We start from the raw sequence: 24,104 nt of genomic DNA, 5'->3' as shown, positions 1-24,104 counted from the left end.
GGCGGTAGGATTCCCTGGAGACCCAGGGCGAGATGGAGAACCTGGAGTTGATGGTTTCCCTGGCGACCCTGGAGATCCAGGACACATGGGGCTGCCAGGTGACACACACACCCCCCCACACACACACACACACACACACACACACACACACACACACACACACACACACACACACACACACACTCACACATACATCAATAACATTGACACACACACAAATAACACTGCATTTGTGTGTGTGTGTGTGTGTGTGTGTGTGTGTGTGTCCAGGTCTTAAAGGAGAACAGGGCTGTGCTGCTGCGCTAGGTGTCACTGGTTCTCACGGAATTCCTGGCCTTACTGGTCTCAAAGGTTCTAAAGGAGAGCCAAGTGCTGACGGAACTGGACCCAAAGGAGGGCAGGGGGAGAGGGTAGCGCTACGACATTCTATACACACCCAGACCCTAACACTGACCCCCAACACTAACCCTTGACCCCTATACTGGTGATGCTCCTTCACTTTGATTTGTAATTTGTTGGACAGATGACACGAGTCCCTTTGACAGACTTCTCTCCACTCCTCTTCTGTTGCTCAGGGAGAACCGGGATCGGCTGGAGCTCCATCCGGGAAGGGGGAGAGGGGGGCTTCAGGCCCAACTGGCCTCCCAGGAAACATCGGCCTCTTTGGGCCCAAAGGACGTATGGGGGTCCCTGGACCCAGAGGTGTGTGCTCCCTTATCTTAACACATCCAGAGGTGTGTGCTCCCTTATTTTAACACACCCAGAGGTGTGTGCTCCCTTATCTTAACACACCCAGAGGTGTGTGCTCCCTTATCTGAACACGCTCAGTTTAATCAATGAACTTGATTTTGCATCCAAGCACCCCCTGGGTTGCTAGGAAACAGAGGTTCCGAGGGACGTCCAGGAGCCACTGGTTGTCCAGGACCGAATGGCCTCAAAGGTAAGGCACATGTTAGGCTCATGTTGTGTAGCTGGTTAGCTGCTATGTAGTCAATGCCTCCCCACAAGATACAGAAGATCAAGCTAGCAGTAGACAGTCAATGTCTAACCCACAAGGTAAACAAGGAGCTAACAAGCTGCTAGACAGTCAAGGTCTACCCACTAGGTAACAGAGGAGCCAGCTAGCTGCCAGGTAGTCATTCTCTACCCACCAGGTAACAGAGGAGCTGCAGGCGACCCGGGACCAGCAGGACTCAGAGGAAACCAGGGTCGAGATGGGATCCCGGGCCCAGCTGGGGAGAAAGGAGATTTGGGAGGTGAGTTTAGGAGATATGAAATGTCTGGGTCTGCATTGGATTAATTATCTTGTCCCTCTGTGCTTCTCTACCATCAGCATTTACTGTGTTATCCACTTTTTTATTCACAAACTAATGCACAGAGATGAGTATAAGATTGTAGTGTATTTTCTTGAAGCTGTAATTGCCGTTAAGGTTAGGGTTAGTCTCAAAGGACTTCCGATTGGTTGGGTTTAACCTTGCTTCACGGCTATTGGTGTGGTCAGGTCCTGGTGTGGGCCCAAAGGGAGCAGATGGAGAGAAGGGACGATCTGGTGAGAACCTTCTCATCACTATCATTACACTCTACCATGACCTCACTTAACCCTACCTGAACCCTTCTAACCCTACCTGAACCCTTCTAACCCTAACCCTACCTGAACCCTTCTAACCCTACCTTAACCCTTCTAACCCTACCCTAACCCTTCTAACCCTAACCCTACCTGAACCCTTCTTACCCTCTCTGAACCCTTCTAATCCTAACCCTACCCTAACCCTTCTAACCCTAACCCTACCTGAACACTTCTAACCCTAACCCTACCCTAACCCTCTCTGAACCCTTCTAACCCTAACCCTACCTGAACCCTTCTAACCCTAACCCTACCCTAACCCTTCTAACCCTAACCCTACCCTAACCCTTCTAACCCTAACCCTACCCTAACCCTTCTAACCCTAACCCTCTCTGAACCCTTCTAACCCTAACCCTACCTGAACCCTTCTTACCGTAACCCTACCCTAACCCTTCTAACCCTAACCCTACCTGAACCCTTCTAACCATCCCCGTACCTGGACTCTCTTAAAACTAACCTGACCTCAACCCTTCTAAGCCGTTTTACATCTAATATTTGTACTATGACCACTACTACTACTTGTAGGACTACTACTAGTTGTAGTAGTCCTCTCCTCTGTCCACTCCCCAAGGACTGAAGGGTGAGGTGGGGCTCGCTGGTCCCGAGGGCCCTCCCGGTCCCCCCGGCCCCCCGGGGAACGTGGGCCTTCCAGGTAGGGCCGGGCCGGGGGGTCAACCCGGTAGACCAGGCATGGATGGCCTCTGTTCCCGAGGGCCCAAGGGAGACCGGGGCCACACTGGGGCCCTGGGACCCAGAGGTGGGACTCACACACACACACACACACACACACACACACACCATCACGTGTAAATGTATATATGTGTATATGAAGGCCCCTGGACTAATGTGACTTCTCTGTCTCCAGGCCTCCACGGGCCTCCCGGGCCCCCAGGCCCCCCAGGGCCAGGGCTTAAAGGGAGTAAAGGGAGTAATGGAGCCAGGGGCATACCTGGGTCACCTGGTTGCCGTGGAAACCATGGGACACGAGGCCAGCAGGTGAGTTAGCCCTGTAGTAAGTTAGTAACTTAATCATTGAGCTAGTTAGTAAGTTTGGAGTACCTTTGGAGTTAGTTAGGGGCTACGTAGGAGGAGTTAGTTAGGACTTAGTAAGTGTTAGTAAGTAAGAGTTAGTTAAGAGTTATTATTTAGTTGGGAGTGCTTAGTTGGTTGGTCAATTACATATTAAACCATAGTTAGTTATGATGTGATTATAATTAAGGGTAGAGTTAATCCGATGCTTCTTTCCTGCCAGGGTCTAGAGGGAAGCAGAGGTCAATCAGGACCCAAAGGCCTGATGGGGGACCTGGGAAACATGGGGCCCATTGGTAAGAGGTTCAGCACGTTGCCCAATCCAAACCCAACCCTAACTCTATCCCCTAACCCCTATCCCCAACCCTGTCCCCTACAATAACCTAACCCTTTAGCTCCAACCCTAACCCCTTACCTAGCAGTGCCCACTGGACAAAACAGTCCACCCCCACCTTGTTCCTTTCACCTAATCCCATACCTACCCCCAACTCCACCCTAACCCCAACCCCACCCCCTATCCCCAACTCTATGCCTTAACCTTACCCCCTAACCCGAAGTCTACCCAGAAACCAACCCCCTAAACATAACCCTAACCCTATCCCCAACTCTATGCCTTAACCTTACCCCCTCAACCTAACCCCTCTAAACATAACCCTAACTCTACCTAACCCCAGGTTGTGTGTGTGTGTGTGTGTGTGTGTGTGTGTGTGTGTGTGTGTGTGTGTGTGTGTGTGTGTGTGTGTGTAGGTCAGAAGGGAGAAGCAGGACGGGCAGGGGAGGACGGTCTACCGGGCGTCACAGGACCCACAGGGAAGCCAGGTACTGAAAGATCATCATCACGTCATCACTCTGCTGTTAATACGTTACTACACTGTAGTCCTCACCTATTACTGCTATTAATACTGTATACCACTGTAGTCTATACTTATTACTGCTATTAATACATTACTACACTGTAGTCCTCACCTATTACTGCTATTAATACTGTATACCACTGTAGTCTAGACTTATTACTGCTATTAATACATTACCACACTGTAGTCCTCACCTATTACTGCTATTAATACTGTATACCACTGTAGTCTAGACTTATTACTGCTATTAATACATTACTACACTGTAGTCCTCACCTATTACTGCCATTTACTGTATTACACTGCAGTCTAGCCTTAATACTGCTATTAATACTGTATACCACTGTAGTCTAGACTTACTGCTGCTATTAATACTTAACTTCACTAGTCCAGACTTAATACTGCTATTAACTGTATTACACTGTAGTCTAGACGTATTACTGTTATTAATACTTTACTTCACTGTAGTCCAGACTTATTAAGACTGTTAATACATTACTACACTGTACTAGTGACTGGGGTAATGGTTATTAGTTACTGAGGGTTTTAGATTATAGTAACTAGTAACTATTAAATTTCCTTTTCAGGTCCCAAAGGCAAAGACTTTTTTCAGGAAGTGCTTCTAATACCTGGAGATAAAGGCTTACCTGGTTACCATGGATACGATGGACAGGTGGGGGCTCAGGGGGTTGCTGGAAGGCAAGGTCCTGCAGGTAATGTAAACTAGTTTGAATATATATATATATATATATATATATATATATATATATATATATATATATATATGATACATTATGATACAACATGGTCATACGTCATAGATAGAGATACATCATGGTAATCCATTAAGTGATAGAGATACATCATAGATAGTGATACAGCATCGTGATACAAGGTAAATAGTGATACCTCTAATGGTGCTGTTGTCCCTAAAGGCTCTCCGGGAGCAGAAGGACCTTCTGGTGGGGATGGACCTGCTGGACTACCAGGAGTCCCGGGACCAAAGGGAGACTCTGGTGCTCTTGGACCACAAGGTGAGAGATAGTCTAGGGGAACATCTGGAGAACTTGCACATCTTTTACCATGCAATGTCAGATAGTGAATAATCCAGGAGTTGTTTGATAAGGTGTGGCTCTCCCATTCCCCTACCCCAAGCACTATATCTACCCCCAGCACTATATCTACCCCCAGGACTACATCAATCCCCGGGACTATATCTACCCCCAGCACTATATATACCCCCAGCCCTATATATACCCCCAGGTCTATATCTATCCCCAGGTCTATATCTACCCACAGGTCTATATCTAACCCCAGGTCTATATCTACCCCCAGCACTATTTCCTTCCCCAGAACTATGACTATATCAACCCCCAGTACTATATTTACCCCCAGGACTATGACTATATCTACCCCCAGGTCTATATCTACCCCCAGGTCCTCCATATATTGTCATAAAGTAATCGATAAGCAGATAGGGTGAGAAACTACTACGGATTAAGGGGAAGGTAGGGGTTAGACAGTACAGACACAGAGCATTAAGGAGCAGGAAGGGGTTAGACAGTACAGAGACAGGTCATTAAGGAGCAGGTAGGGGTTAGACAGTACAGAGACAGGTCATTAAGGAGCAGGTAGGGGTTAGAAAGTAGAGACAGGACATTAAGGCGCAGGTAGGGGTTGGACAGTGAATACAGATCTTGTGTAATAATTGTGTCTGCAGGTGTTCAAGGGGATCAGGGGCTGATGGGGGCCAAGGGTCCCCCCGGGACCCCGGGGCCCCCAGGGCCCTTTGTCAGCGGGGAGCCCGACAGCTTCCTGTTCACCAGACACAGCCAGCAGCAGAGCCTTCCTCTCTGCCCGGCAGGGTCCCGCCTCCTCTTCTCTGGATACTCCCTCCTCTTCATCAACGGAAACAACAGAGCACATGGACAAGACCTAGGTACCTACACACAGACAGGCAGGTAGACACACAGACAGGCAGGTAGACACACAGACAGGCAGGTAGACACACACACAGGCAGGTAGACACACAGACATACAGCCAGGTAGACACACACAGACAGACAGACAGACAGGTAGACACACACAGACAGACAGGTAGACAGACAGCGAGACAGGTAGACAGACAAATATACAGACAGGAAGGCAGACAGACAGACAGGAAAGAGACAGACATACAGACAGATGGAGAGTCAGATATATAAACATTGTTGAATGATCTCTCTCTCTCCGCCAGGAACTCTGGGCAGTTGTCTACCTCGCTTTACCACCATGCCCTTCCTCTTCTGCAACATTGACAGCACTTGTCGCTATGCCTCCCGTAATGACTACTCCTATTGGCTGTCCACTGACCAATCAATGCCAAGTGATATGGCAATGATCTCTGGAGATTTACTAGAGAAATACGTCAGCCGGTAGGAACAGATGCAGTACATTTACCCAACCCTAACCCTAACATCTTAACATACACTAACCCTAACATACACAAACCATAACATACACTGACCTAACCCTAACATACACAAACCATAACATACACTAACCTAATCCTAACATACATGAACCATAACATACACTAACCCTAACATACACAAACCATAACATACACTAACCTAATCCTAACATACATGAACCATAACATACACTAACCCTAACATACACAAACCATAACATACACTAACCTAATCCTAACATACATGAACCATAACATACACTAACCCTAACATACACAAACCATAACATACACTAACCTAATCCTAACATACATGAACCATAACATACACTAACCTAATCCTAACATACATGAACCATAACATACACTAACCCTAACATACACAAACCATAACATACACTAACCTAATCCTAACATACACAAACCATAACATACACTAACCTAATCCTAACATACATGAACCATAACATACACTAACCCTAACATACACAAACCATAACATACACTAACCTAATCCTAACATACATGAACCATAACATACACTAACCCTAACATACACAAACCATAACATACACTAACCTAATCCTAACATACACAAACCATAACATACACTAACCTAACCCTAACATACACAAACCATAACATACACTAACCTAATCCTAACATACATGAACCATAACATACACTAACCTAATCCTAACATACATGAACCATAACATACACTAACCCTAACATACACAAACCATAACATACACTAACCTAACATACATTAACCTAATCCTAACATACACTAACCCTAACATACACTAACCCAACCCTAACATACAATAATGCTAAAATACACTAACCTTAACATACACTAACCTAACATACATTAACCTAATCCTAACATACACTAACCCTAACATACACTAACCCAACCCTAACATACAATAACGCTAAAATACACTAACCCTAACATACACTAACCCTAACATACACTAATCCTAACATACACTAACCTAACATACACTAACCCTAACATACACTAACTCTGACATACACTGACCCTAACATGCACTAACCCTAATAACACACCACCACAACAAAACATCCACACCAACACATAACAAAACACCACCACATAACACAACTACACCACCACATAACACACGACCACTACACACATAACCCTCACATAACATACCACCACCATAAAACACAACCACACATGCATTACATGATCTGAATATTTTAACCTGGGCCGAGAGGTTTTCACTGATTCACATTGTACAAGTGTACTACTATCCTTCACCTAGACATTAATATATAAGGCTGTGTAATGAAGGTCTGTCAAAATCAAACCCTAGCCATACTGTGTTGTTGCAAGTGTATTCAAGGTCTGGGTATACTAAGTGGGTTTAATAGTGGCTAGGGTGTAAGAGGGATTATGGTGTATAGGTGTGACTAACCCTAACCATGTTTCAGGTGTGCTGTGTGTGAGACCAGGGCTAATGTGATCGCCATCCATAGCCAAACTGTCCAGGTCCCTACCTGTCCAGCAGGATGGCAGTCCCTCTGGTCAGGCTACTCGTTTGTTATGGTGAGGAACACATCCACCCCAGAGCTAAATACGTACACATCCACCATCTAGCCACACACATCCACCCCTTAGCTCCAGATGCACACATCCAGCCCTAGCTCTATGCACACACATCCTACTACATAGCGAGTCTCATCGGTAAGCCTTGGTAAAATAATTCAGCATGTGATCTGCATAGCCACCCCTCTTATTGTATGTAGTACGTCCTTACACTTAATGTACGCACTTGTATGTTGTACGTCCTGGCGTACTACTTAAAAATAGTACTTAGCATTGTGTAGCGTATTATCCTAGATATCTTGTTTTAGTATATGCTACAGGTGAACCTCCTAAGATGGCGCAATTTGATTGGTTCGCTATCTCGGGATATTGGCCAATATCCCATGATTGAGATCTCAAACTCGAGATATTGTTGGGAGTGTGCGTGACGGTCGTCTCGTCACGCTAATAAAACGAATAAACAGCTAATAAAAACAAATAAATCCTGGCAAAAAGTGTTATCTTGTTTATTTTTGGATCGTTCACGTGTACTATATACTAAAACAATTATTCACCTCAGGCTCCGTGAATCACTTCACCTTCGGTGAATAATTGTTAAGTACACAGGGAATGGGTTACCCTAGCAATTGTTGGTGCTTGGCACTTGGTTCTATGAACATCCTTACTGTACCGACAGAGCTATATTGTTTTTTCTTCTTCTGACAAATGTACTTATTCGGATAAGTAAGTCGCTTCGGATAAAAGCGTCTGCTAAATGCCCTAAAGGTTGATGTAAATGTATTCTTGTAGCAAACCGGTGTTGGCTCCGAGGGATCTGGTCAGCCTCTGGCCTCTCCAGGATCCTGCCTCCAGGAGTTCAGGAAGATTCCCTTCATCGAGTGTCACGGCAGAGGCACCTGCAACTACTACACAGACTCTTACAGCTACTGGCTCGCGGCCCTGGACCCAAACCAGCTCTTCAGGTATTGGCAATCCAGGGTTCCCACAAAAAGAAGTTTAGTGGAGGGGGAAATGATTCAGAGAAAAAGGGAAGCAATGGTGTACCATCTATATGAATATGACCCTGATAATAACTATATACTTAACTTCGATATGAACATGTCTACCCGATGATAACTATATACATACCCTCTATATGAATATGACCCTGATAATAACTATATACTTACCCTCGCTATATAAACATGTCTGTACCTGATAATAACTACATATGTACCCTCTATATGAATATGACCCTGATAATAACTATATACTTACCCTCTCTATATAAACATGTCTGTACCTGATAATAACTACATACATACCCTCTATATGAAGATGTCTGTACCTGATAATAACGATATACATCCCCTCTCTATATGAACATGTCTGTCTGCAGTAAGCCCAGGGCCCAGACGGTGAAGGGAGACTGTCCAGGCAGCATCATCAGCCGCTGCCGTGTGTGTATGAAGCAGTGGTAGTCCTCCTCACTATTAATAAGACTAATACTTGTTTGCTTCCATTACTCACACTTTAAGTATCCTCGGGAGATTGCCTCAATTGTAGCGTTAATCCTGCTTGTACTTGATCTACTATTAGAAATACTAGTAATAGTTTCTTCTAATCTAATATTAACACTCCTATAACTGCTACTGTTTCAACTACTTTACTATGTAAACTATCACTATGAATGTTTGTTTATAATCGTAATTTTGCTTGTACTGCCACCAACCATAACGGATAATGAGTATACCATAGGGTTAGGGTTAAACCATAACCATTTTACTACCATAAATATTTTTAACCCCACAGCTATATACATTTTACTAATACTACTAGTACCAACAAATACTATGAACCTTACTATGAGTGGAAGCTGACTCTTGGACTAAAGTTGAAGTACTTACATTGGCCACTGGGAGGAGACAGGGTGCTTTTTTGCAACCGTCTGCAGAAATATTATATTTTATACATCGGAGGCTTTGGTGGTGCTCATCTGATGGGTATATTAAATATGTGAACGAAGAATCAGTTCAATGAAGAACACCATACCCTATCTTAACCCTGATTTAAGAAGCACATTAAATCTTGTTGGCATCAACCATCAAGATAATAATTGTATTATTACAATACTGTGCACCTGTTGTGTTGCTCTTGAATCTCAAACCACTAGTTTGTAGAATACTGTTTACTATTGTGTTGCTGTGGAATCTGGAAGCACTAGTTAGTACAATACTGTGCACCTGTTGCTTGGGAATCTCTAACCAATCTAGTCTAGTACAATACTAGTAGCAGAACATGCTGGTTTAAACTAATTTTCAGATCAGTTTATTTTGTTTTGTTTCAATGAGTAAGTTATTATCTTTTAATATAAATAGTTCAACTTGTTTTTTTTTACTTTTCCATCCTTCTGTAGGATCACGTTGGAATGTATGAATATGTTCAGATTCAAACACTCTGTTATTACATGTCTAAATTGTTTTGGTTATGTTGTGTCTGAATCTTGTTTTTATTGTATTAAGTAGTTCGTTTCATTAAATGTGTGGTCTTGAAAAAACGTTGTGTACTGAATGAGCCAACTGAAGATGGTCATGTCCACATCCCAAGGGCTTCATAGCAACCAGCAGGGGGCGAGCGTTTTTCTTCTCTAATGCGTTCCCATCAGAGAAGAAGATATTGCTTCAGGAATCTATCATGCAGCTCAATTACTTTGTCTAAATTGTAAATAAAATCATATTGATTTGATATTTTAGTGATTCTTTTCTTAATGATATACAGTTTTACGTGCGTCTATTTGTGTAACATTTAGTGTTACATGCAATGTAGCATCTGCTAAATGAATATGACCATATAAGCTGTGCGGAAGGTATCCTTGAGTCTGAGTACTCAAACTCAAACTCAAACTATCATCAGGGCCGACAGACTGCGGGTGTAAGTGGGACAGGCTTGGGGCCCCCCCTCTGCCTTGGGCAGAGGGGGGCCCATGGGAAATTTTTTTTTTTTTAGCAGGAGGGCAAAAAGGTTTTGTCCTTGTTTGTTTTTGGCACAGAATGCATAGCTGCCATTTCGTTGTCCCAACCATCTCATAATACCAGATTTTATCTTTTTCCCTTTTACAGTACAACTTTTTTTTTGTATTTTTTGATTGTTGCTCAAATAGTTTAATAACATAACTAAATGTCATGGGGCAATATGTCACAGCCACAGTTAAATAAATTGAAGTCTGGCTCTCAGAAGAGAAAGGTGAAGAAAGACAGAAAAGGAAGACAAAATTGAGGAAGTCAGGTTCTGACTAATTTATTTTCTAAGAAAGGTGAGCACAAACGTTTAAACACAGAAGATGAAACCCCATTCTTAACTCTGTTATCATTGCTAAAACAAACAGACAACCCAAAGCAAGAGCAGACAATCGGCTACACTTTCAAATGATGAGGCCTTGGTTATTAAGGTAAAGGATAAATAAAGTGTACGGTAGACTAATATTGCAACAGCAGGCTACTTATTTAAAGCAAGGGGGGGGGGGGGCATGAGGACTTCTTGTATATTGGGCCCAAAATTTGGTGCTACGCCCCTGACTATCATTATATTATTATTAGTTAACACTTGTTAGTTAGACCGTATCTCAAACTGATCATCAGTAATGTCATTATTTAGCAAGAACAAAATGCCATGCCTGTTTTTATGAATAAATCTATAATTAACTAATGAAACAAGACCATCTGAATACTAAAATAAGTATGAATTATATAGGCAATATAGGCTACAGATAGATGTAGCCTATATTGTTGATGTATGTGAATGTATTAATAAATTCATGTAGCTTATAAATGTGATTGCAATAGTAAATACAGTGTGACAGTTTGTCTTTGTGTGCATGATTTCTATTTATTTTTATTTTAGGGGTGTGTAATGGGAAATTATATTTTCACATTTGTTAAGTAATATTATTTTTTAGTGCTATTGCAAGTCAGTAATATGTGGGAAATCAACAGTTGCTCAAATATGGACGTTTTAAAAATTATTTGGCAAATATGTAAGGTGGCTACCAATTGTCATACCTTTTTAAAATTAATCCTATTAATAGCTATAGTAACTTTGGAGAATGTCCTGAGTATTGTGAATAAGGGAAGGTGATTATTATTTATTCCATTTCACATACAGTAATTTGGTATAGGCCTAATGTATGTCAAAAATATGTTACAAACTTACATTTCATGCCCTTTAGTTATTTTCTTCTATTCTTCATTTCCTTATTTTCTCTCTTCTACTGCTTAGATATATTAATTTCTTTCGTCTGTGTGCCTCATTTGCAAAGTCCATTCAGTCCACGTAGGAAGAGTGAATAAATGCCTGAAGAATACAGTAATTCCATCGTGCATTTATTGATGTACTGTTATTTTGAAGTGGCTGCACAAGTTGCAATGAACATATAAAGCATTCCCTCTTTTACTGTGACTGCTGAACCAACTGTAAAAGGGAGAAAGATAAAATCAAGTATTATGAGATGGTTGGGACAACGAAATGGCAGCTATGCATTCTGTCCCAAAAACAAACAAGGACAAAACCTATTTGCCCTCCTGCTAATTAAATTGTCAGTTGTAGAGAGGGAGCATTAACAGAAATTATCAGCCTTGCATGTCAGCTCAGAGCAATGGTACTGCTCTCCACCCAGATGTAAAACTTCCAGATGAAGAATCCTTGCATCAGAATCGTGCTGCCTGGCAAAAAAACTTGTTGTAAGCTTTACCAGCCAACAACACTTGCTTTCACAGCAGCAAATTAGTTGCTCAGAAAATTCTGTGGACCGTCCCTGAAATCTTGGAGAAGACAAGTTTTGGTGATGGTAGGTGGGCTTCGCATTGAAATGGCTTTATGGAGCACCCTGTGAGATCTCCTGCATGGGTCTGGGTGGACTGAAGCATTGAAGGAAGCTGGGCTGGTAAAGTCAGAAGCAGCTTGCATATTACTACTGAAAGCCTCCAATGTAAGAACGATATGCCCATCAAGTTACTGTTGTAGTTCTTGACAGCCTTCTGAAGCTAGCATACTGGGACAGTGGAACCAATATGGTCCTTATGGACTGAATTGTGGACGTTTCCAAAGAGAGCTCAACATTCAAGTTTTGAGTGCAAGAGACCATATTCATGTTTATCCGGGCACATCGGGAAAGGGTTAGAAAAATAAAACAAAATATGGGTTGTATCGGTCAGATATCAGTTGGTACTCCTGATCCTGAATCAATACATACTTATTATGTTAAGATCAGATAATCTGATCAAGAGTTATAACAGCTACCATATTTTTTTAAGGCTGGTTGTGGGTTGTGAGCCATCAATGCCCCCTAGAGGTCAATTCTTTGACAGCCTGTCTGGCCCTCAGACCATTTTTTTTCTATAGGCCCTTACCAACAACTAAGAAGCGTAAACTAAACTTTTGCATCAATTTGAAATGAAAATTACAAATTGCCTATACATGGAACCCCACTGATCCAACTGAGGAGTCACCGCTACACGGCTACCTTTATGCCATCTGTTGTGACAATTTCTTTAAGAGATATTGCGTCTAGGACAGATGAGACTTCACATTCCAATTGTCAATGATCAAATCAAATTATGTTTACCTAAAGGACAGAGTTTCCTGTGTGCTCGTCAAGTAGAAGAATGCATAAGGGGATCCCTGCTCCCTTATGACCGGTATACCCCAGGCACAGAGGTTAATGTTAGATAACGCTAGAAACAGGTAGGATGGCTAGACAGTGCAAGGAATAGGAGACAGAGCTTACATGATGAAGGGGAAACAACATTATGGATTTTTCCATCACACATCATTTGGGGAGCAGAGCTGTTCTCAGCATTTCCGAGACCTGTGCCACTGTATAAGAAGTCCTTGCACAAGCAAGGACTTCTGTGTTGGACTTCTCCTTGCAGAGCTCTTAGAGAGACGCAGGGTGAACTCCCATCTGAGGCAGATATTGTAAGGCCGCAGATTGATATATTGCTGTTGTATGGATTATTGTATGTTTATTACTTACATATATTGCCCTAATTGTTATGGGTTCGGATTACTTTTTATTCTTAAACAGTTTACACAGAAATGATTGACGTGGTCCAAATTCCCACCACATACTTGGGGTCAGACATGGGATCGCCGCTGTCCTCGAGGACCTCCGAGCCACACGTCGACTGACTGATCATCCCGGCGGGTTACGGAGAGGCAACGAGGAGGACCCCGGGAGAGTGGGCGATCCACTAACGATTTAACACGGTGAGGTCCACGTCAATCATAATTGAAAAATGATTGAAGAAATAATGTATCAATTTGATGTTGGCCAAAAGAAAAGGAGGAAAATAAAAAATAGGGTAGAACAAGTTAGGTTCTTACGTATAGCTAAAATACTGTTTTGGTTTGTTTTGTTTTTCTCAGCATTTCCAAGACCAGTGCCACTGTATAAGAAGTCCTTGCTTGTGCCAATGCAGTGGACTTAAGTGGACTCTTAGAGAGACGCAGGGTGAACTCCCATCTGAGGCCTCGGATATTGTGAGGCCTCGGATTGTTATATTTTTGCTGTATGGATTATGTACGTTAAGTGTATGTTATTGTGTGTTTATTACTTAAATATATTACACTAATTGCTATGAGTTCTGATGACTCTTTATTCTTAAACAGTTTACACAGAAACGATTGATGATGGTCCAAATTCCCAGCGTAGGTGCCAGACAGGTCTCTCTCCTTTCGTTTATGGTTAGTCAGTCAGGGTTTGTTTGCTTTGTGGTTTTAAGGAAAGGCTTGAATCAAACATCACAAGGATGCACACTCAAAATGTACACCCTGACGTTAAACATTAAATGACTATATTAAACCAAGAAATAACAACACAAACACAATGTTGCAAAATGGGATGGGATGTACACAGGTGGTGCAACCTGAAATCCAGGTTGGGACAACAATTGTTTATAGTTGTGAATGTATTATACATGTATATAGTTTTGAAGTGTTAATGTATAGATACATGTCTATAGTTTATAAATACATTTATAATCATTATATATCATTTACATTGGTATTGGCACATGTGCTGAAGACATAATTCACCACAACCCTCAGTTTCGGGAATTCCTAGATTAATTGTGTTCATTAATACTTTTACATTTCTTAACTAATAAAGAGGCACCTTATTTAAACAGATTAAATAAACATAATTTTTGAAGCGGACTTTGACTTCCTTGCCTCCGTGCTGTTTGAACTGCTCTGTTTGAAACGCTCTTATCTGTGAAGCAAATGGAGTCCTGCTTACGTTATTAGCGCTTGGCTAATTGTCCCATTAGAGAATCCCTGGTGTTTGCCAAGATGAAGGCAGGCGTGTGGATCTCAGCTAATTGTTTTATTGTGGAGGCTTCAGTCAAATGTTCTTAACGGCTGAACAAAGAAACACACTGAGTGCTTTTATCACCCAGCATTCCTTCATCACGCTGCACACAGGCCCGACGGGCAAGCTGTCAATCAAACAGAATGTCATGTGACCAGAGAGAGACCGTTTAAAAGACTGGCTGAAGCGTTCCACTTGGACTCGTCTGCTGATCTCCTGCTCCTCCACCAGTGCCACGGATAACAGAGGACACCAACCCAGTAGGTGAACGTTGTCTCCTCTTCTTTACTCTTTATTCCTATTTGCTTCTAGTTAAATGTTCTTCTGATCTTCTCTTTTCCCCAGACATGAAGTCTCTCCAGTGTCCCGCTACGGTGCTTCTCCTCGCCACGGTTCTCCTTCTGGCCTCGCAGACAACTTCTGCTCTCAGTATGGACCGCATGCAGAAGCAGCGCACGCCAGCTACTGGATCCCTGTCACAAGTTAGTAATCAGCTTCTACAGATCTACAGTTACACAAGCTAGATCAGCCTCTGGAGCACTACAGCAACACATGTTGGTCGATCAGCTTCTAGAGCACTATAGCAACACAGGTGAGATCAGCCTCTAGAGCACTACAGTAACACAAGCTAGATCAGCCTCTAGAGCACTACAGCAACACAAGCTAGATCAGCCTCTAGAGCACTACAGCAACACAAGCTAGATCAGCCTCTAGAGCACTACAGCAACACAAGCTAGATCAGCCTCTAGAGCACTACAGCAACACAAGCTAGATCAGCCTCTAGAGCACTACAGCAACACAAGCTAGATCAGCCTCTAGAGCACTATAGCAACACATGTTGGTCGATCAGCTTCTAGAGCACTACAGCAACACAGGTTAGCTCAGCCTCTAGAGTAGTACAGTAACACAAGCTATATCTGCCTCTAGAGTACTACAGCAACAAGTTAGTCGATCAGCTTCTAGAGAACTACATGTTAATCTGGTGTTCTAGTCCACAGTTAGTACAAGTAGATCAACATGGTACATGTTAGTTTCGGATTCTAGTAGCACATACTAGTTATGGGGATTATTTCTGTGAATAACATTTGCAGTATGCATTTTATTGATGTATGTATGTATGTATGTATGTATGTATGTATGTATGTATGTATGTATGTGTGTGTGTGTGTGTGTGTGTGTGTGTGTGTGTGTGTGTGTGTGTGTGTGTGTGTGTGTGTGTGTGTGTGTGTGTGTGTGTGTGTGTGTGTGTGTGTGCAAATGTAGGAATGGAGTAAGCGTGCACTGGAGGACCTGCTATCCCAACTCACACTGCCAGAAGGCGACAGCCAGCAGGAGGCTGAGGTGGTGTCCATGGTGACCGGGGGAGCTGGGGTGGAGCTGGAGCGTTCTGTTGAAACCCCCAACACACCCCCACGCGACCGCAAGGCCGGCTGCAAGAACTTCTACTGGAAAGGCTTCACTTCCTGTTAACAACCACCTGACCAATCAACAGCTTGCTAGCTGGTACTCTGGGACCACACCCCTCAGCAACCTGACCAATCAACACCTTGCTAGCTGTTACACTGAGGCCACACCCCTGAGCAACCTGCCCAAGTAACACCTTGCTAGCCGTTTAGTAACAGGCTGTTTTAATTGGTATTGAGATGCTTGTCTATCGTAGTTTATTATAAAATGTATAAATAAATTAATTTATTCATTAAATATAGAAAGCACATGAGCTGTCTGTTTTTAAAGGGCTGATACATTGTTTGGATAGTATTAGTATGGCACTGTATAAGTATTAGTATTGGTATCTAACATAATTAGTATATCGCAGTATTATTATATCACAGTATTAGTATATATATATATTAGTTTTAGTATTTCACAATATTAGCATGAGTACATCACATCTGTATCACATTTTATAAGTTTTGGTCCCGAAGAGACAGCAAATTTCTCTTTTGCGTCTTAAGATGAAAAACTTTGTAAACCCCTTCTTTATATATTAACCACACACATCTTAATGTAAAAGGGAAATGGATAGATAACATTACCACCACTGAGCCGCAGTAAGAGGTTACCGTTCTTCCATGGCGTGTTTGCTCGGTCGCCTACCCTTCGTTGGGTCGGGGTTTCTGAAAAGGTGTAAAATCATGTACTGAAGGCAAGGCAAGGTTTATTTTTATAGCACTTTTCATACACGAGGAAGACTCAAAGTGCTTCACATAGCAACATCGGCATACAACAAAATGAAATAATAAAATAAGACAGATTGAAGTAATTAAAGAAAATAGATACGTAAAAGAAAATAACGGCAAAGTTAAAAAATGAAAGTGCAACGTACTTAAGATTTAGCAGAAAGCTAAAGCAAACATAAAAGTCTTCAGGCTATTGTCTGGTTAGGATGAGGGTGTCCGTGAGTTATGCAATCTGGTTGGCGTGAAACCGGATGTGCTTGAAACGTGATGACCGTTGGTGGAGGTCCGTCAAGCCTTCCTCTGGGCTCCGCCATTGGTCCTTCATTCTGAGCAACAATTCTCCCCATTCTCCAAGTGGGATTTTAATGAAATAAGTAAACAGAAATCACATCAATACCAATACGATTATTTAGGACTGAGATCTAACAGCACTCTGATTAAATACTGTAGCGGTGGCCAAGAAGAGCACAGAGTCAGGCTTTAGGTAACTGTAGTTCAGTGCCCCATACACCGCTTGACCTCTTACATAGAACACAGCGGACCCAACACACATACATGACATTCTCGATAACGGTGGCGACATGATGAACACAACATGATAACAGAACAACACACAACTACACACCAACAACCCTAACCCATTAACCCCACTTAACCTAACACACTTAAACCACTCCAACAAATACAAAGGAAGCGTCCATACAACAGCAATAGCAATAGAATTCCCAGGATCCCCTGCGCGGAACCCGAACAGGCGTCCACGCCACACAGCTCCCACCTGAGGGGTCAGTCGTCCCCGACACATAGTCCTTAAAGTGTTCAGGGGCCCGGCGCCGCCGGTTAGGCCGCTGGATCCTCCCAGGAGCGGCAACTGCAGGGCCAACGGCCCCATCAGGGAAGCCGGCAGGGGCAGGGGAGCCGCCCGGGGAACCGCGGGGAGTTACGCCTCCCTCCACAGCAACAACTGGGGCGAGGGGGCAGTACGGCGAGAGTCTGTCCCGGTGCAGCACCACCACACGCCCCCGTCCCGTCATCTGCAGGCGGTACACCACCTCGGACACTCTGTCGAGGATGTCCCCAGGCCCCTGCCTCCCCCTTCTTTCGGACGGGGCAGTACACCCACACCCTGTCCCCGGGTGTGAATGCTCGTCCCGGACAGTGAGTGTCATAGCCCCTCTTCTGCCTCACCCCCGAGGCAGCCTGAGCCTGGCTGGTGTAGTCATGGACCACCAGCAGGCGATCCCTCAGCCTGCGGAAATAGTCCATAGCTGCACCCCCAGCAATCTCAGGCTCGGGCAGGGACACGAACACCAAGTCCACCGGTGTCCGGAGCTCCTGGCCGAACATGAAGGCAGCCGGCGTGCAGTGAGTCCTGCACTGCAGTCCGATAGGACCACAGGACCAGGGGAAGGTGGCGGCCCCAGTCCCGTTGGTGCTGGCTGGTGAGGATGATGTGCTGGATGAACCACTCCACCAGCCCGTCACTCTGGGGATGGAGCGGCGTTGTCCTCGTCTTGTGCACCCCCAGCCACCAGCAGACCTCCCCAAAGACCTGGGACACAAAATTCCGCCCCTGGTCGCTGAACCGGTGGTAGTACCCCGCCAGGCCCAGGTCCCGGACCACCGCCGCCTTTGCCGGGTTAGTGGCTATGCCCTGCTCGTTCACCACATGCCCCAAGAACGTTTCCCAGCTAGGAACAGAGTTCAGCCACAACCCGGCCCGGTGGATGGCCACAAGAACCTCCCATGCACCAGCAAGTCATCCAGGTACACGACAACGACTCCGGGGGATGTCTGCCGGCACCCTCTCCATCATCCGCTCAAACTTTGCCGGCGTGTTGCATAATCTGAACGGCATGACTCGAAACTGCCACAGCCCCTGCCCGATCGTGAAAGCAGTCTTAGATCTGGCCTCGGGCGCCAGCTCCACCTGCCAGTAGCCGTTACGCAGGTCCAGGGAGCTGAACCAGCTAGACCCCCCGATGTAGTCCAGGGCGTCGTCGATCCGAGGAAGCGGGTACGTGTCTTACCGAGTGACTTTGTTGAGGCGCCGGTAGTCAACGCAGAACCTCCAGCCGCCGTCCTTCTTCCTCACCAGGACGGCCGGAGCCGCCCATGGACTGGACGAGGGCTTGAGCACCCCCGCGGCAGCCATCTCGCGGACCTTGTGCTCAGCCGCCTGGCGTTTGGCCAAGGCTAATCGATGGGGCCGCAAGCGGATGGGCCGGGCAGAGTCAGTGTCGATGGCATGCTGCACCAGCCCTGTCCGCCTGCAGTTAGTAGTTCCCGGGTGTGGTCGGCGACCGCCCGCTGCCCGAAACGCCTCTTTCCTCTGCGGAGGCCACTGGGTTGCTGTCTGTCTGTCCAAAGGTCTTAATACTACTGTCTGTCTGTCTGACGATGGGGAGACTGCGTCAAGGCAATGCCATGCTGGGGAGACCCGAGCTAAGTCCTCATCATCCCTGCTGGTGGTTAATGTGCCCATCAAGCTCATCAATCATCTGAAAAAACAACTGTCTGCCCTCTGTCAAAGAAAGGCATGTTTATTTAGGCACACAAACACACACGTCACCCCTTCACCATATTATGGTCCATTAGTTGACAGCGAGGGTGATGAGACACCCTGCTGGCATTGTTGTTTCGCTTATGACAGCAGATAATAAGACACGACCCTCACATTCAAACACTAATCCCTTCAACAGCATGCACCACTCTCCATACTTTCATGCTAATATGTGAAAAGCAATGACCAGTGCAGAGGTTTAATACAGCTCATTATACACCGACACACAATCAATAAAAATAATAATACCTTATTAGGACTAAAGCAGAGAATCAAGTTGGGTTTTTTAGCTCTCCATCTCCTCCTGGTAGGGATAGACAGTACAGAGACAGGCCATTGAGGAGCAGGTAGGGGTTAGAGAGTACAGAGACAGGTCATTGAGGAGCAGGTAGTGGTTAGAAAGTACAGAGACAGGTCATTGAGGAGCAGGTAGTGGTTAGAAAGTATAGAGACAGGTCATTGAGGAGCAGGTAGTGGTTAGAAAGTATAGAGACAGGTCATTGAGGAGCAGGTAGGGGGTAGACCGTACAGATACATATATATATTCATATATATACATATAACTTTACCCCAATTTTGTCACGCAGGCTGATATCTAAATTAAAGCATTGAAAATAAAAAATAGTTTCAGTTTAATAGTTTAGAGAAGCCCTCCAGAAACAAGTTAATGAACTCAACTAGTAAACATTCAGGCTGGTTGCCATGGCGATGCTGACTTTTACAGAGCGGCAGAAAGGCAATGAGCAGATGTAGTATGAACCTATAATAGCTTCAGTAACACACAACCATGAGAAATAATCAACCATTAAATTAACAGACAACCAATCTCATCTGACCAATGGCAAGCCAGGAATCATGGGAACAGTTTGGAAAGAGATGCAGAGCAAGGAACCCTTCGTCATCATAAGCAAAACCCTAAATCTCTTAACCTTAATATCTAACCTCTTACCTCCAACCTCGTTCCTATCCTGTTCCTATCCAACCATCGTACCTATAAGCTAGAACCTCTTAACTATAACCTCACACCTCGTACCTATAAGCTCTAACCTCTTACCCATAACCTCTTACTCCTAACTTCTAACCCCTTACCTCTAAACTAACCTCTTCCACGTCCAACGTCTTACCTATAACCTCTAACTTCTGTAGATAATGATATGTGGTGTAGTTTACAGCTGTAGATAATGTTATGTGGGGTAGTTTTACAGCTATAGATTATGTTATGTGCGGTAGTTTACAGCTGTAGATAATGTTATGTGGCGTATTTTACAGCTGTAGATAATGTTATGTGGGGTAGTTTACAGCTGTAGATAATGTTATGTGGGGTAGTTTACAGCTGTAGACAATGTTATGTGGGGTAGTTTACAGCTGTATATAATGTTATGTGGGGTATTTTGCAGCTATAGATAATGTTATGTGGGGTAGTTTACAGCTGTAGATAATGTTATGTGGGGTAGTTTACAGCTATAGATAATGTTGTGGGGTAGTTTACAGCTGTAAATAATGTTATGTGGGGTAGTTTACAGCTGTAGACAATGTTATGTGGGGTAGTTTACAGCTGTAGATAATGTTATGTGGGGTAGTTTACAGCTGTAGATAATGTTATGTGGGGTAGTTTACAGCTGTAAATAATGTTATGTGGGGTAGTTTACAGCTGTAGATAATGTTATGTGGGGTAGTTTACAGCTGTAGATAATGTTATGTGGGGTAGTTTACGGCTGTAACACAATGATATGTTTGGAAGCCAAACACTTATCCCTGGTCTAAACAATCATACTAAAAATAACTTTATGAGCATGTTGAACGTTGTTGTAATGTTATAACATTAGGTTACGCATTATGAGCCACTCATAAGCCTATTATCTCATGAGCCACTCTTGAAAAACTTTAAAAGGCTAATGAGCCTTTTTACGCCTGTGGGGTAAAAGGGACATGTGACCTCAACAAATGTAACAGACCACTTTGTTCACGGATTTCTCCGGGTTTCTTTGAGTTTCAACATTGTTGGTAACCTTTGGTATCATGTTAGTACACAACTCAACAAAGAGTATAACATAGGTCTAGTCTTTATTTTCATTTTTTTAATGCACAATTATTATCCTTACTGTATCGACAGCGATATATTGTTTCACCTTCTTCTGACAAATTATTTTAAGTCGCTTTGGATGAAAGCATCTGCTAAATGCCCTAAATGGAAATGGAAATGTTACATATTGAATCTTTTACATCTTAACTGTCTGTGAACCCCTGTCTCATTAAAGACATAAAGCAAAATAGTAATATGTAGCCTAATATGACGCCTCTAGAATCAATATGTAATAGGGATGATTAAAGAAACAATGGCAATTACCCTGAAATCATCTGGGAAAATTAAGGACTTAATTAGGGTCACACGATTTACAAGCTATAAATAAATAAATAATAACATTAAAAGATGAATAGGTTCACCTCTAAAAATTTGATATTTTTGAACCTCGTTATTATCTCTAATGTAAACAGTGTTCCTTTGGAATCAATCTTTTCCGCCGTAACATTTGTTTAACATAAAGTAGCCTACAAGTTTGTTTAACATAAAGTAGTACCTAGGACTACAAGTAGTCCTAATTCAAATGGGCCAACATACAGCCAAACCTATCACCCCAAGAGCACTTCCGTCACAAACCAGCAGCACGTTATATTTTATTAAAAGTAAAAAATAAAAAATAAAAACTGAAATAATCAAATAATGATGGGATCGTTAAAGACCGTTTTAATAAATTAAATAATGGTTTAAAAAGAGAAACATTGAGTACCTGAGTAAAATATCACATGTTTGCACACTTCATTTCACTAAGTGGACATCATTACGAGTCACGAGCGCTAATCGCTGGAAAGTGAACGTGAACATCATCACTCACGGAGACAGCTCGTGCACATCGAGGGACCCCATCAACACCTGACGTCAGAGTCAGCCTTTATAAGATGCTGTTTGGCCGGAGAGAAGGATAAGGAGAGTTGAACATCTTCATTACCGTCCTCCAAACAGAAGATGATGTCGGTCCGCTCCACCCTGCTGCTGCTCTCCTGTGCCGCGATGCTCAGCGGCTCCTCGGCAGCACCGAGCGACACCAAGCTGCGGCAACTCCTGCAGAGATCCCTGCTGGCTCCGATGCAAGGCCAAGAGGTACAGACATATAATACAGTTCTCCATCTCTATATGTATATGTCTCTGCGCGTTCAGATAGCACTACCACGGCCAGGGATTGACGATAGGTGTGAGAACTGTTCTGCATCGCAGCGACGCTGTCAACTGATACGCCACTTTGGGGACTTTTGGTCAGGATATCGTGGAGTAAATGTGAATGAATATTGAAAATCCGACTACTAATACTGAGACTACTTCTTACGCTTCTAAGTGCCTAACACTTCTATAGCCTACGGGGTGCTGTCCAAGGTGCTGATACAAGCGCGCACGGCAGTGCGCAAGTATCGTCTGATATTGATAATAATAGAATAACATTAAGCCAAGAAAAAAACAACTTTCTTTCTTTCTTTTTTTTCTTCCTATCCTTCTCTTCCTAGGAAACGGTTCGCTACACGTTCGCGCAGCTGCTGTCGGAGATCGCGCAGGCGGAGAACGAGGCGCTCGGATCGGACGATCAGGACGACGTGCGCATGGAGCTGGAGCGCGCCGCCGGTCCATTGCTAGCTCCCCGCGAGCGCAAAGCTGGATGCAAAAACTTCTTCTGGAAAACTTTTACATCGTGTTAATTGATGCCTTTTAGCATTGTTTCATGATTGATGTGGTAATTGAATATAATCTCGTCTTTAAATTAGCATATCCTTCAATTACCCTTGCCTCCAACTTCCACAATTGAAGACGGGATTCATCCTTCATATGGATGGGGACTCACTTTGAATGGAATGATTGTTTTCAATCAGACTTTATTGACGCCCATGAATTTCTATTTAAAATTTTTGGTTTGAATAAAATATGTTTCAGAAGCAATGTGTTGATCAATGTATTGTTAGGCTACTAAGGGAATAACCCTAACATTGTTGCATTGCTGTTGTGGTGTCTAGGATTCAGGGGCTAGGGCTATAGGGTAAGGGGGCTAGGGAGATGGGTCAAGGGGCTAGGGAGCTAGGGTCAAAGGTCTAAGGCTAGTGAGCTAGGGAGCTAGGGCTAGGAGCTAGGGGGCTTGGGTCAATGGGCTAGGGAGCTATGGTTAAAGAGCTAGGGCTAGGGTCAAGGGGTTAGGGTTGAATGATTTTATTTTACCATTGTTTATATCAAATATGAAACAGCACTCATACATTGTGTTATACATTAAAATACATAAATAGCCAGGGATGACACAATAAAGCCAAAAGGCTTATTTCCATTGTGGTCCCTATACTAGGTTAAGGGTCTAGAGCTAGGGAGCTAGGGTCAAGGAGCTAGGGTTAAGGGGCTAGGTTGCATTTATGTGTGTGTAATGTCTGTGTGTGATTTGGGT

The 24,104-nt window shown here is 43.7% G+C and overlaps 2 protein-coding genes across 2 annotated transcripts; both read left to right on the top strand.

Moving 5' to 3' along the window:
* Nucleotides 1–15,233: 15,233 nt before the first annotated feature.
* Nucleotides 15,234–16,356, top strand: sst1.2 (somatostatin 1, tandem duplicate 2; the record flags this gene model as incomplete). Its single annotated transcript, XM_084466872.1, has 2 exons — nucleotides 15,234–15,368; nucleotides 16,150–16,356. The coding sequence occupies 2 exons, from the start codon at nucleotides 15,234–15,236 to the stop codon at nucleotides 16,354–16,356; spliced, it is 342 nt and encodes a 113-aa protein (XP_084322998.1).
* Nucleotides 16,357–22,654: 6,298 nt separating this feature from the next.
* sst1.1 (somatostatin 1, tandem duplicate 1) lies at nucleotides 22,655–23,376 on the top strand (the record flags this gene model as incomplete). The annotated part of the gene is made up of 2 exons (XM_084466522.1): nucleotides 22,655–22,789; nucleotides 23,188–23,376. The coding sequence occupies 2 exons, from the start codon at nucleotides 22,655–22,657 to the stop codon at nucleotides 23,374–23,376; spliced, it is 324 nt and encodes a 107-aa protein (XP_084322648.1).
* Nucleotides 23,377–24,104: the final 728 nt, after the last annotated feature.

The sequence above is a fragment of the Micromesistius poutassou genome, assembly GCF_964030765.1.
Source record: "Micromesistius poutassou genome assembly, chromosome: 4".
NCBI classification, from domain to species: Eukaryota; Metazoa; Chordata; class Actinopteri; order Gadiformes; family Gadidae; genus Micromesistius; species Micromesistius poutassou.
Note: the sequence above shows the minus strand (reverse complement) of the source record. Positions and strands in the feature narration are given on the sequence as shown.